Source organism: Oncorhynchus keta, chromosome 10 (genome assembly GCF_023373465.1).
Source record: "Oncorhynchus keta strain PuntledgeMale-10-30-2019 chromosome 10, Oket_V2, whole genome shotgun sequence".
Classification (NCBI taxonomy): Eukaryota; Metazoa; Chordata; class Actinopteri; order Salmoniformes; family Salmonidae; genus Oncorhynchus; species Oncorhynchus keta.
In genome coordinates this window covers 29,702,103-29,716,419 of record NC_068430.1, presented here as the reverse complement: position 1 = coordinate 29,716,419, position 14,317 = coordinate 29,702,103, and the positions used below count along the sequence as shown (strand labels likewise).

The following is a 14,317-nucleotide window of genomic DNA, read 5'->3' as shown; positions in this document are numbered from 1 at the left end:
TAGCCTAAGTTATGAGGGGGAAAGGGACCAAATTATTAGGGTGAGGCACATGGGCTACTAACACCTTACAACACAACATACACTTAGTATTTCTTTCTTAGATACGGTATACAGTTGAAGTCGGACGTTTACATACACTTAGGTTGGAGTCATTAAAACTCATTTTTCAACCACTCCACACATTTCTTGTTAACAAACTATAGCTTTGGCAAGTCGGTTAGGACATATACTTTGCATGACAAGTAATTTTTCCAAAAATGGTTTACAGTCAGATTTTTTCACTTATAATTAACTGTATCACAATTCCAGTGGGTCAGAAGTTCACATACACTAAGTTGACTGTGCTTTTAAACAGCTTGGAAAATTCCTTAAAATGATGGCTTTAGAAGATTCTGATAGGCTAACCTCAATTGGAGGTGTACCTGTGGATGTATTTCAAGGCCTACCTTCAAACTCAGTGCCTCTTTGCTTGACATCATGGGAAAATCAAAAGAAATCAGCCAAGACCTCAGGAAAAAAAATGGTAGACCACATGTCTGGTTCATCCTTGGGAGCAATTTCCAAATTCCCGAAGGTACCACTCATCTGTACAAACAATAGTATGCAACTATAAACACAATGGGACCACGCAGCCATCATACCGCTCAGGAAGGAGATGCGTTCTGTCTCCTAGAGATGAACGTACTCCAGTGTGAAAAGTGCAAATCAATCCCAGAACAACAGCAAAGGACATTGTGAAGATGCTGGAGGAAACGGGTACAAAAGTATCTATATTCTCAGTAACAACGAGTCCTATATCGACATAAGCTGAAAGGCCACACAGCAAGGAAGAAGCCACTGCTCCAAAACCGGCATAAAAAAAGCCAGACTACGGTTTGCAACTGCATATGGGGACAAAGATTGTACTTTTTGGAGAAATGTCCTCTGGTCTGATGAAACAAAAACAGAACTGTTTGGCCGTTATGTTTGGAGGAAAAAGGGGGAGGCTTGCAAGCAGAAGAACACCATCCCAACCGTGAAGCACAGGGGTGGTTGCATCATGCTGTGGGGGTGCTTTGCTGCAAGAGGGACTGGTGCACTTCACAAAATAGATGTCATCATGAGGAAAGAAATGTATGTGGATATATTGAAGCAACATCTCAAGACATCAGGAAGTTAAAGCTTGGTCGCAAATGGGTCTTCCAAATGGACAATGACCCCAAGCATACTTCCGAAGTTGTGGCAAAATGGCTTAGGGAAAACAATCAAGGTATTGGAGTGACCATTACAAAGCCCTGACCTCAATCCCATAGAAAATGATTCACCCAATATATTGTGGGAAGCTTGTGGAAGGCTACCCAAAACGTTTGACCCAAGTTAAACAATTTTAAAAGCAATGCTATCAAATACTAATTGAGTGTATGTCAAATTCTGCTGAAATAAATCACTCTCTTCTGACATTTCACATTCTTAAAATAAAGTGGTCCTAACACCTAAAACAGGGATTTTTTACTAGGATTAAATGTAAAAAACTGAGTTTTTAAATGTATTTGGCTGAAGTGTATGTAAACTTCTGAATTCAACTGTATTATGTGACTAGTTAAGTCCATTTGTACTCCTGAACATATTTAGGTATGCCATAACAGTGGTTGAATAATTATTGACTCAAGATTGGTTGAAAATGTATTTGGCTAAGGTGTATAAACTTTCCGACTTCAACTGTACATACCTCCCTGGCATATTACATCATTAATGCAGCAGCATATAATACATTTTTGGACTCGTTGTTCTGTGCTCACTTAAACAGGAAGGTGGTACAGCGGTCCTTCTTGTGGGCACATTTTGTCATGAACCTTTTCATCAAAGTCTGGCATTCTCTGGATTTATAGTGCTTTCAAAACAACAGGGAAGCCGGAAAAAACAAGATTGAAACATGTCGGTGATCTTCAGGTCGGAGCTCTAGAAAGAGGCACGAGCTCCCGAGTTGGATGACCGTTCAAAACGTATTTTTCCAATCCGAGTTCCCACTTGTCTTTAACTCACTGAAGTCTGAGATTTCCAAATTGTTTTGAACACAACATAAATTATGCTGGATTGATAGCATGGCGAATGTATTCAACCTTTTCTGGCCCATGGTGTTGCCTGTGAATGTTTATCCATTTAAACTAGGAAAAGAGACCCTTATACCCTGACTTGAAACACACACCCTCCACCGAATAGCAGGGGAAGCAAAATATCGATTGCTTTGCAACACTTGCAGTAAAAAAAAATTTTTTGCTAAACAGGTAGGGGAACAGTAGACTACACATCCTCTACATTTGTCACAATTAAAATCATTCTGGTTAAGTGGGAAAATCCGTAATTGTGCAAAAGACGAAGGACATAACCTTCCAAGAGAAACGATGTACACTACACATGTGATCAGTCAGAAATAGAATTTCTCGATTCAGACATGACAGCGCTACTCTGATTGGCTAGGGATGTCTTCTCCTTAGCGCTAAATGGCTATTCACAGACTCGCCCCTCCTTGCCTCCAGTAAGTTTCATTCTGGAAATGAAAGGTGTGTTTACAATACTTCTTTCTTTGAAATATGAACAAGTAGGATTTTAAAACAGCTTCACAGTCTAAATCTTAAGAGTAAATCATGTAATTAATTATTCTGATGCAACACTATCACATACTGTGACAATTTAGACGCAATGATGGTAATAACGATGGTGGGCTCCCTATCGGATATTGGTACGGCCTGAATCCTCTAAACTCGCGATAGATCTAACCAGTAGGCTACATTCTCAAGATATCAGACCGTTTCGATGTATCTTATCAGTTCTTGATACATTATATCGCTGGCAGTAGTGTGTTATTATTAGATTGCCCTTTCTCTCTACATATTTTCCATTGAAACATGCTGCGTGTGAGATCGGCATTGTGTCATTCTTGGAGGGGGTATGTAATTTCACATGAACATACACGATACCAACTTACCTTAGCTTTGACTTTTCGTAGCCTAATGTCATTTGCATTATTTCGGTAGTTGATAGTCGATTTCTAACTTATGATTGTTGCTTAACCAGAACGTTTTTTTCCACACTGTACAATTGGCCAATTAGGACAATTACAAATAAACTTCAAATTAAAGGCAATAATGCTGAATGTGTTATGTAATGATTTAAGACATTTTTTCCTTGCCAGCCACCAGACCCTTTCAACGCGAGCTAAATGAGTTTAAATAAGTTCTTCATGATTTTGTTTCTTCTGGTTAACATTCCAAGGCGCATGCGTGAAGGTAACAGTTCACGGAAGTGCACATTCATTCAACAAGCAGCATTGTGACATGACTTGAGCTAAAAAAAAAAGTGGTTAGTTAAAAGCCTGAAGTGAGACTGGTGTTCTGCAAGAAATGGACTCAAGACACCTTGATATGGGCAAGCCAGCTGCATGAATTTCTACTCATGTTTGTTTATGCAGTAACCCCAATTAAAACATTATAGGAATTTTGAGTCTCTTTAGTGTAAGTCGCTCTGGATAAGAGCGTCTGCTAGATGACTTAAATGTAATGTAAATGTAGAGGTCTATGGTGGTGAAGATCAATAAACATTTATAAAGGTTGTCTTTTGTACACCAGATCACCCATTTTAAATATTTGAATTACCAGCCCCTGTCTCCCCGGTTTGAAACTCTGACCTTCACTGACTGTTTAGTTTGGCGGTGTTGTAACTTTTCCACAAATAACTTTTAAATAGACACTTCACCCTGACTCACAGAGAGGAGTGTAAATAAGAAAAAAAGCCTTATTGCAATTGTTTGCTTGCTGCTATAGGGAGTTTCGGCCAGAATAACTCTTGTGAAATTACCTCTAGTAAATGACTTATTCCAGCTGACACAAGACGGCAGCTTGCCAACATGTAGCAGTGAAGAGGCAGGATGGAATCAGCATGGATACCACCTGTATACACATTAGACTGAGTTCAACATTGTACCATGACCACAATCTACATGGTCAGTAAAGCCTTATTCAGGTCCAAAGCATTGTGCCTGGTTTATACAATGTGAGGATTTGGACTTGCCTCAAAATAAACTACAATGGCATTCATTCCTATCCATCAACATATTAAAACATAGCTGGATAAAGGGTTAAGAGAATGAATGGCCAGTAGGCTACCTCAGGTATAGGGCTATAACACATTGAGGAACACATTTTTCAGGATGAGACACATTCCATCCAGAAATCTGATACTATGTGGGAATATCTACTGCATGCATATGTCTGTCTTCACTTGGTGTGCATTGGTCTTAGCATGTGTGTCTGCTTGTGTGCAGTTTCAGGACCTTCCCCTGTGTAGCTGTTGAGGTAAAGAATGAGCCCATTCTGGGATTCAACGAGGGCAGTCCAGAGAGGGCCGAGCTGCAGAAGGTACACACACAATCATACATGCAACACTCTCAAGCAACATCCACCTTCACCATTCAGTATATGCCCTTCGTGACCTACAACAAGGTCATCTCTCTAAAAGGTGAGGCACAATAATTGTGTGTGTGTATGTGATAGGCCCTGGATGACCTGAAGGGGAAGACAGAGGAGATTCCCTGTGTGGTTGGAGATGAACATGTGTGGACCAAAGACATCAGATACCAGCTATCAGTGAGTAGAGTCAACAGCATGTCCCTAATCTGAGCAATCTATTGCTCCATGCTGCCTGCAAACATGGGAGCATGGAGACTGAAGCTCTCACTTTTCACTCACATTGCTGCTCAGATACACAGCATACTGTCTAATCCAAACCGAAGCATTCAAGGCCTGTCAAGTTAAACTGTAAATGACTGTAATACCGTGGGGTTATCAGCTGTGTGTTTTCTTCTGTTTCTGATAAGATCCATTGGCTATCCTAAACTAGCATGCTACTTTGCTGGAGGCCTGCCTGTTATTTCTACCCTTTGATATTGATCAGTACCACACTCTTTTTACATTTTATTTCCTGAAGGTATTATAACCGTTTGTAATTTTATTTTCAAAGCCCTTCAACCACTCACACAAACTGGCCAAGTTTTGCTATGCTGACAAGGTAAACTAAGAGTACAATTCTTCTGTTTTTATGTGTCAGACATTTTCCAAGATTTACATGACATGACTGGATGGTGTTACCTCGGTATGATTGATACAGGACCTGCTCAACAAAGCTATCTTAGCCTCTGTGGCGGCGAGGAGAGAATGGGACCTGAAACCCATCCAGGACCGAGCCCAGGTCCTCTTTAAGGCTGCTGATATCATCAGTGGACCTAAGAGAGCTGAGATTCTGGCCAAGACCATGATAGGCCAGGTACAGTGAACTATTTAGCCTACATGGGGGTTTCATAGTCTTACTTTATATTTGTGGTATTGTTGAATATCACCAAAGGGATCTCCTCTGTTTGAATTTAGTGATATTCATCCCCTCTGCTTTCTATTTCATATTTTTTCCTTTTTTTTCTAGGGCAAAACAGTGGTGCAGGCAGAGATTGATGCGGCTGCAGAGCTAATAGACTTCTTCCGTTTCAATGCGAAGCACGCTGTTGAACTGGAGAGCCAGCAGCCCCTGGACAGTGATGGTAGCACCAACACCATGCTCTACCGTGGGCTGGAGGTGAGCACTCACTGGTCCTAGCATTATCTGTTCAATTTAATAATAGTCAGTCACAGACAAAAACCTGTATACTTGGGGATATGTTAGGATTGATTTCTGGAACTCTGGACTTTTTATGTCAACACTTTTATTTCCCCTTTAACTATAGGGTTTTGTAGCTGCTGTCGCCCCATTTAACTTCACTGCAATTGGTGGAAACCTAGCAGGTACACCTGCTCTCATGGTAAGTCCCCTCCTACTAACAACAATACAAACATTTCCTTTATAGTTGTAATTTACTTCACATTTAAGTTCTTTGTGTGTTTTGTTGGTTATAGTCTGAATTGAACTGGACTTTCTTTGTTTGCCCTGGCTCTGTGTTTGTCAGGGTAATGTAGTTCTGTGGAAGCCTAGCGACACAGCCATGTCAGCTAGCTACGCCGTATACAATGTTCTGCGGGAGTCAGGGTTACCCCCCAACATCATCCAGTTTGTGCCAGCCGACGGACCAGTGTTTGGAGACACCATCACTTCCTCTGAACATCTGGCTGGCATCAACTTTACCGGCAGTGTCCCGTATGTGTCCGTCTGTATAAGTTTATGTATATTCAAATCAAATCAAATGTATTTATATAGCCCTTCGTACATCAGCTGATCTCTCAAAGTGCTGTACAGAAACCCAGCCTAAAATCCCAAACAGCAAGCAATGCAGGTGTAGAAGCACGGTGGCTAGGAAAAACTCCCTAGAAAGGCCAAAACCTAGGAAGAAACCTAGAGGAACCAGGCTATGTGGGGTGGCCAGTCCTCTTCTGGCTGTGCCGGGTGGAGATTATAACAGAACATGGCCAAGATGTTCAAATGTTCATAAATGACCAGCATGGTCAAATAATATTAACCTGAAACTGTCTGCCACTTTTCATTTAGACCAGTTTCACATAATGTGTGATAACCCCTGTATTTTCTTAACAGCCCATTCATCTTTTTCAGTACCTTCAAGCGCCTGTGGAAACAAGTGGCCCAGAACCTGGATATCTACAAGAACTTCCCTCGGGTGGGAGGAGGTGGGTTGGAGCAACACCGCCACACACTAGCTGTACAGCCCATACACCGCCAGGCGCTAGCTGTACAGCGCCAGGCGCTAGCTGTACACCGTCAGGCTCTAGCTGTACAGCCCATTCACCGCAACACACTAGCTGTTAAATTAGCTGTCCATTGAACATTACATGGGAATATCATCTTTATTCTTATGCCTATGTTGGAGTGTGAATGTTAAAACACTTGAACAAAATTGGGATCGTTAAATGTTTTTTGTTCTTAGCATATTCATTTATGATAGGCCCTGCTTTACTTAATTTCAGAGACATTGCAAGCCTTGATATTGCGATACAACATTCCATTGTGAGATACAGCTTTTGATTGCCAATAGTTAGGCCAAGTGCACGATTCTGACTCCGTTTGCCTGGAAGTCGAGCTGCCAATACTGTGCCTGTCCTCTTTCTCTTCATCCCTCACTAGCTCGCTATGAAAGATGCAAGTGTTTGTGTTCTCGGAACTACGGCAACTAATCACTCTCCTCCGTTCCAAAAATTCTGAACCTTAGGAGGCGAAGGTCGAGTCATGTGTTGTCCGAAACATGACCTGCCAAGCCACACTTAACACCAGCTTGCTTAATCCAGAAACCAGCTGCACCAATGTGTCGGAGGAAACACTGTTCAACTGACAACCAGTCAACCTGCAGGTGCCCGGCCTGCCACAAGGAGTCACTAGAGCGCGATGAGCGAAGTAAAGCCCCCCCGGCCAATAGTGCGCCGCCCTATGGGACTCCCGGTCATGGTCGTTTGTGACACAAACTAGGATCGAACACCAGGCTGTAGTGACGCCGCAACACTGTGATGCAGTGCCTTAGACCACTGTGATGCAGTGCCTTAGACCACTGTGATGCAGTGCCTTAGACCACTGTGATGCAGTGCCTTAGACCACTGTGATGCAGTGCCTTAGACCACTGTGATGCAGTGCCTTAGACCACTGTGATGCAGTGCCTTAGACCACTGTGATGCAGTGCCTTAGACCACTGTGATGCAGTGCCTTAGACCACTGTGATGCAGTGCCTTAGACCACTGTGATGCAGTGCCTTAGACCACTGTGATGCAGTGCCTTAGACCACTGTGATGCAGTGCCTTAGACCACTGTGATGCAGTGCCTTAGACCACTGTGATGCAGTGCCTTCGACCACTGCGATGCAGTGCCTTAGACCTCTTTGCCACTCGGAAGGCCTATAATTATGGTTTTATTAGCCGTTTAAATTGTCCATTTTTCACATCCCTAACCTATATCACTCTTTACACATTGCTTCACTAACGTTCTCATCTGTCATGTCTTTCAGAATGCGGCGGTAAGAACTTCCACTTTGTGCACAAGTCTGCGGATGTGCGGAGTGTGGTGACTGGGACCATCCGCTCTGCGTTTGAGTACGGAGGGCAGAAGTGCTCAGCCTGCTCCAGGATGTATGTACCAGACTCCCTGTGGCCCCAGATCAAACAGGGGCTCCTGGACATCCACAAGCAGCTCAAAGTTGGAGACGTGAGTGGGCAACTGACCTTAGCTCTGAGGACTGTCAGATTCATCAGTGACTGGCACTAGGGTTATTTTGGTGGGAATAGATACAGCCAGTTGAGTTGTTCTGCTGTAGCAGTTCTTTAAAACCGTTGAAGTTTGTACTGTAAGTGTTCATTCGATGTCAGGTTGTTGTTAAGTGTCTTTCTGTCTCCACTGTCTAGCCTGTGGAGGACTGGAGTACATTCTTCTCTGCTGTGATTGATGACAAGGTACAGTACTGTGACATTTTCACCACCACTGGATGCTTGATTAGAACCAGCTTTATTACTTCTGAACCAGATTAATGTTTATATTTTCAAAATGATTTCTTCTTCTTTTAGTCCTTTGCTCGTATTAAGAAGTGGTTGGACCATGCCAAGTCATCCCCTAAGTTGAACATAATTGCTGGGGGCCACTGTGATGACAAGAAGGGTTACTTTGTGGAGCCGACCATCATTGAGAGCACAGACCCACAGGAAGCCATCATGGCTGAGGTAAGACTTGATATTGTAGATCACTTCATTCCCCATCACTGTTAGCCTATGGAACTTCATAATGTGACTCTGTTATGGACCCGATTAGACAACCTACTGTGATACTATACTTGTTGTGTGTAGGGGCCCTACGCTTGCCTAATTGTTCTGTAACCTGACTAGGCAGGTGCATTACTGTGAAAGTATGAATGTGCGGTCCGGGTTGGGTGTGGTTGTGCCTGGGAACAGAGTGTTTGCTTACTGGGGATCTGGGGGGACAGTTCCGGCGTGACTGGTCGGGCCAGCACAAGGGGGTCGTTGATGTAAGGTTGGTGATTTAAAAACTCCAAAAGGTCATGTCAAACTGAAGATCCAAAAGCTCAGTGGGTCGGTAGATAACCCTCGTTTAGTTGATTAGCTTGGTAATCCCCCCACTTGTGCACACACCACAGGCTTCTTATGCATACCGGAGCTTCGTTGAATGGCCCAGAGTGCCACTTTCCCAAGGGGTGGGATGTGTAACTGTGGCCTGACTGTGTGCTGACTAACTGGCCTACCACACATACCTACTACATAACATTTCCAGTTGAAAGATCTCAGAATAAACATCTGAGAACCATGTCGCAAATGGGTATTCCAAATGGACAGTGACCCCAAGCATACTTCCAAAGTTGTGGCAAATGGCTATCACAAAGCCCTGACCTCAATCCTATAGAAAATTTGTGGGCAGAACTGAAAAAGCGAGTGCGAGCAAGGAGGCCTACATACCTGACTCAGTTACCAGCTCTGGGGGCCGAAATTCACCCAACTTATTGTGGGAAGCTTGTGGAAGGCTACTCGAAACATTTTACCCAAGTTAAACAATTAAAAGGCAATGTTACCAAATACTAATTGAGTGTATGTAAACTTCTGACCCACTGGGAATATGATGAAAGAAATAAAAGCTGAAATAAATAATTCTCTCTACTGAGTTTTTTAAATGTATTTGGCTAAAGTGTAATGTAAACTTCTGAATTCAGCTGTATTATGTGACTAGTTAAGCACATTTTTACTCCTGAACATAGTTAGGTATGCCATAAGAGGTTGAATAATTATTGACTCAAGAAATTTCAGCTTTTCGTTTTTAATTAAGGTAATTAATAATTAAGGTAGGTCAATTAATATAGGAATGTATAACTAACTTTCTTATAACTCTGTTCTTGATGAACGTCCTGTAGGAAATCTTTGGCCCAGTTCTGTCTGTCTATGTTTACCCTGAGAACAACTACAAGGAGGTTCTAAACCTTATAGACAACACATCACCATACGCCCTGACAGGAGCGGTCTTCGCTCTTGACAAGTAAGTTAGAACACTCCATCTGTTTTTTTTATGGTGTACCATAATTTTACTGTGAAAGGGTTGCTTGCTCCATGAAGACTGAACGTAATATAGTTATCCCTATAACTTTTCAGATAATTTCTTATGGATGCCAACCACGCCTACTATGATCTGCTCATTGTTAATAGCTTTGACTTTACACAGAAATTGACACTTGTCAAGAAAACATCCTAATCCTTTAATCATATTTGTTCCAGGAATGTTGTAGATGAGGCAGCTAAGGCCTTGAGGAACGCTGCAGGAAATTACTACGTGAATGACAAGTCCACCGGCTCGATTGTCGCCCAGCAGCCATTTGGTGGCGCCAGAGCTTCAGGTAAAATGACCCATACACCACTCCAAAGCTTTGATATTCATTTGACTGTCAACAGTTCTATGAAGCAGGACTTTTCATGACTCCTGATGAGCTCTCTGTGTCTGACATAAGGCCTTCTGCCGACATCATTTTTATTAATATGAAATAGGATGAATATAAGCACTTATAACAGCTAAAACGTGAACATTCTTGTCTGCATAGGTACCAATGACAAACCTGGTGGTCCTCACTACGTCCTGCGATGGACATCCCCACAGGTGGTCAAGGCCACCCACGTCCCGCTCAGAGAATGGAAGTACCCATACATGGGTTAAAAAGACAGTACTGTACCCCCTCTCCAAACATGTGGCCCTCATCCAATCCTAGCTTTGTAGAGGAATCTGTCGGCTTTTTGTCCTATCCCTCTCTCCAGTCAAGACTGACAATGAAATGAAGAGGGGAAACCCTCTCCTTACTCGTCCAGGTTTTAGTCCTTTTTAGCCCTTACAAGCCTGCACTGAAGCTAGACACAAGTACAAATGTAATTATTAGCTCAGGGTTTCCCCAACCTGGTCCTCGGGATCCCAAGGGCTGCACGTTTTTGTCCTAGCACTACACCGTTGATTCAAATAATCAACTAATCAAGCTTCGATTATTTGAAATCAACTGTGTAGTGTTACGGCAAAAACCAAAACATTTTGGTTGGTTGAGTTGGGGAAATGCTCTATAAGCTGTTCTAAATTAAAAGGGGGAGCAAAGGCGCCCCTCTCTGGCACTTCATGAGATCAGCAGGAGCTGAGCCAGATCAGATGGCCTGCGAGCTATACAGAAGAATGGCACTATGAAACGTCCCATGGATCCACAGACAGTACCAGTCAAAAGTTTGGACACACCTACTCATTCAAGGGTTTTTATTCATTTTTTAAACTATTTTCTACATTGTAGAATAATAGTGAAGACTTTAACACTATGAAATAACACACATGGAATCATGTAGTAAGCAAAAAAATGTTTAACAAAGTAAAAATATATTTTAAGTCATTCAAAATAGCCACCCTTTGGCTTGATGACCGCTTTACACACTCTTGGCATTCTCTCAACCAGCTTCATGAGGAATGATTTTCAACAGTCTTGAAGGAGTTCAAACATGTGCTGAGCACTTGTTGGCTGCTCTTCCTTCACTCTGCGGTCCAACTCATCCCAAACCATCTCAATTGGGTTGAGGTTGGGTGATTGTGGCGCCTAGTCATCTGATGCAGCACCATCACTCTCCTTCTTGGTCAAATAGCCCTTACACAGCCCGGATGTGTGTTTTGGATCATTGTCTGGTTAAAAAACAAATGATAGTTCCACTAATCGCAAACCAGATAGCATGGCGTATCACTGCAGAATGCTGTGGTAGCCATGCTGATTAAGTGGTAGCCATGCTCACTGAGCAAAGCACTATCACACCACCTCCATGCTTCACGGTGGGAACCACAAATGAGATCATCCGTTCACCTACTCTGCGTCTCACAAAGACAAGGTGGGTAGAACCAAAAATCTCGAATTTGGACTCATCAGACCAGAGGACAGATATCCACCGTTCTAATGTCCATTGCTTGGGTTTCTTGGCCCAAGCAAGTCTCTTCTTCTTATTGGTGTCCCTTAGTAGTGGTTTCTTAGCAGCAATTTGACCATGAAGGCCTGATGTTGAAATATGCCTGTTACTTGAACTCTGTGAAGCATTTATTTGGGCTGCATTTTCTGAGGCTGTTAACTCTAATGAACTTATCCTCTGCAGCAGAAGTAACTCTGGGTCTTCCTTTCCTGTGGCAGTCCTCATGAGAGCCCGTTTCATCATATCGCTTGATGGTTATTGTGACTGTACTTGAAGAAACTTTGAAAGTTATTGAAATGTTCCAGATTGACTGACCTTGAAGTAATAATGGACTGTTGTTTCTCTTTGCTTATTTGAGCTGTTCTTGCCATAATATGGACTTGGTCTTGTACCAAATAGGGCTATCTTCTGTGTACCACCCCTACCTTGTCACAACACAACTGATTGGCTCAAACGCATTAAGAAGGAAAGAAATTCCACAAATGAACTTTTAACGCACACCTGTTAATTGGAATGCATTCCAGATGAAAAATATATTTTGATTTGTTTTACACTTTTGGTTTCTATATGTGTTATTTCATAGTTATGATGTCTTCTGTTATTCTACAATGTAGAAAAGTGATGATAAAGAAAAAGCCTTGAATGAGTATGTGTGTCCAAACTTTTGACTGGTACTGTAGTTAAACTGTTTGGTCGACCATAGATTCTACAGAGATGTACTATTAGTTCTAATTAATCAGTCTTCTGTTTTAATTAAATGACTGCTGTATCTGAGCCTCCGTTTCTGACAATCTCAGTACTGACTGGTCCTGAGGCTGTTAAGTTTTCACTGTTAAGTTTTCCACATGTCCTGCTGTATTTCTATTATACAAAAGTCACTATATATAAGTATTAGCTGACCATCTGCCATGACAAAAACAATAACCCAACGTTTCCATAATATTTCATGACCGCTACGGTACAAGTATCAAAACCCAATGTTTATCATTTTAGGTTTTCTGTTCCCTATGATTGTAAAAAAGAGGATGGCTTTTACTACCATCCATTTTTGGTGCTAAAAAAGTCCTTACTAACCATCCTTCTTAACCTATATTCAGTAAACATGGTTGTGTGTATCGAAACTGGAATAATGTGGTTTTCCTCACTGTGTTTTGGTTTGCTGTGTTATCACACTGTAATACTCAACCCCTGACTGTCTCTGATAGGAAGGTGATGCACTTGTTACACTGAGCTATGGCTTGGCCTACAGTATCTGGCTATGAGGGTGCCATTGCCTTTTTACTTAAACCCTGCTTTGCCATCTAGTCAGGTTTATTTCAGCAACAGCACACTGACTGTTGTTTTCAAATTTTACTGAGTGTTTGTCCATCTAAAAAACAATGCTTCAACTGCATATGATTGCTCAGTCTAAATCTCAATTTCATGTCATCTTGCTTTTAAAACAAAAGTTGAGGAGGATATATTTTCATAAATGTGTTTTCTGTTAAATGTTAATATAAATTATTTGTCTAATATTGGCAATATTAGGGATTTACCTTAATTGAATTAGCATTATTATACATTTTCATAATTTCAGAAATGATATTAAACTTGTTTTTAATGTGTTCTTTTTGTTTCTGAATGTGGCTTTCTTGACCATTTCTTGTTGTTAATGAGACTGACATATTTTTAAGTTGGTGTTCCTTCAGTTTCTTTAACCAATTTGACTACTTGAAATGAATGTGACCAGTGGGAAATGGGAGCACTGCTCCACACTGAGGTGTCAAAGTACAAATCTGAGATTTTTACTGCATGTTGTTGGAGTGTGTCCCAGCACACTACCTTGTCACACTCACTGTGGTGTCTTTAGTGTCACACTCCTGTCACATCAAAGTCAGATGTGAGGAGACCTCATTACTGGGCCTCTGGCATACTCTCCCATTGTTCAAAGTGTTAGAGACACACTTCTACACACAAGGCCAAGCGTCAGTGCTGTAAGTGTAGACATGGGAAAGGGAACTGCCTGCCTGACACACCAAAACATTAAGGACACCTGCTCTTTTCATGACATAGACTAACCAAGTGAATCCAGGTGAAAACTATAATCCCTTATTGATGTCACATTTTAAATCCACTTCAATCAGTGTAGATGAAGGGGAGTAGACAGGTTAAAGATTGATCTTTAGCCTTGACACATGGATTGTGTACTGTATGTGTGCCAATTAGAAAAACGAAATATTTAAGTACCTTTGAACGGGGTATGGTGGTAGGTGCCAAGCGCACCGGTTTAGGTCAAGAACTGCAACACTGCTGGGTTTTTCACGCTCAACAGTTTCACATGTGTATCAAGAATGGTCCACCAACCAAAAGACATCCAGCCAACTTGACACAACAGTAGGAAGCATTGGAGTCAACAT

General features: G+C 41.9%; 1 protein-coding gene across 1 annotated transcript; it reads left to right on the top strand.

The window, feature by feature from the left end:
• Positions 1–2,746: 2,746 nt before the first annotated feature.
• On the top strand, positions 2,747–13,527 carry aldh4a1 (aldehyde dehydrogenase 4 family, member A1). The gene is made up of 15 exons (XM_035777622.2): positions 2,747–2,926; positions 4,301–4,394; positions 4,530–4,622; positions 4,996–5,043; positions 5,143–5,298; positions 5,452–5,601; positions 5,750–5,824; positions 5,969–6,156; positions 6,568–6,641; positions 7,964–8,160; positions 8,358–8,405; positions 8,517–8,669; positions 9,866–9,987; positions 10,224–10,342; positions 10,544–13,527. Exons 1-15 carry the CDS (start codon positions 2,886–2,888, stop codon positions 10,654–10,656), a joined length of 1,671 nt encoding a protein of 556 aa, XP_035633515.1. The 5' UTR covers positions 2,747–2,885; the 3' UTR covers positions 10,657–13,527.
• Positions 13,528–14,317: the final 790 nt, after the last annotated feature.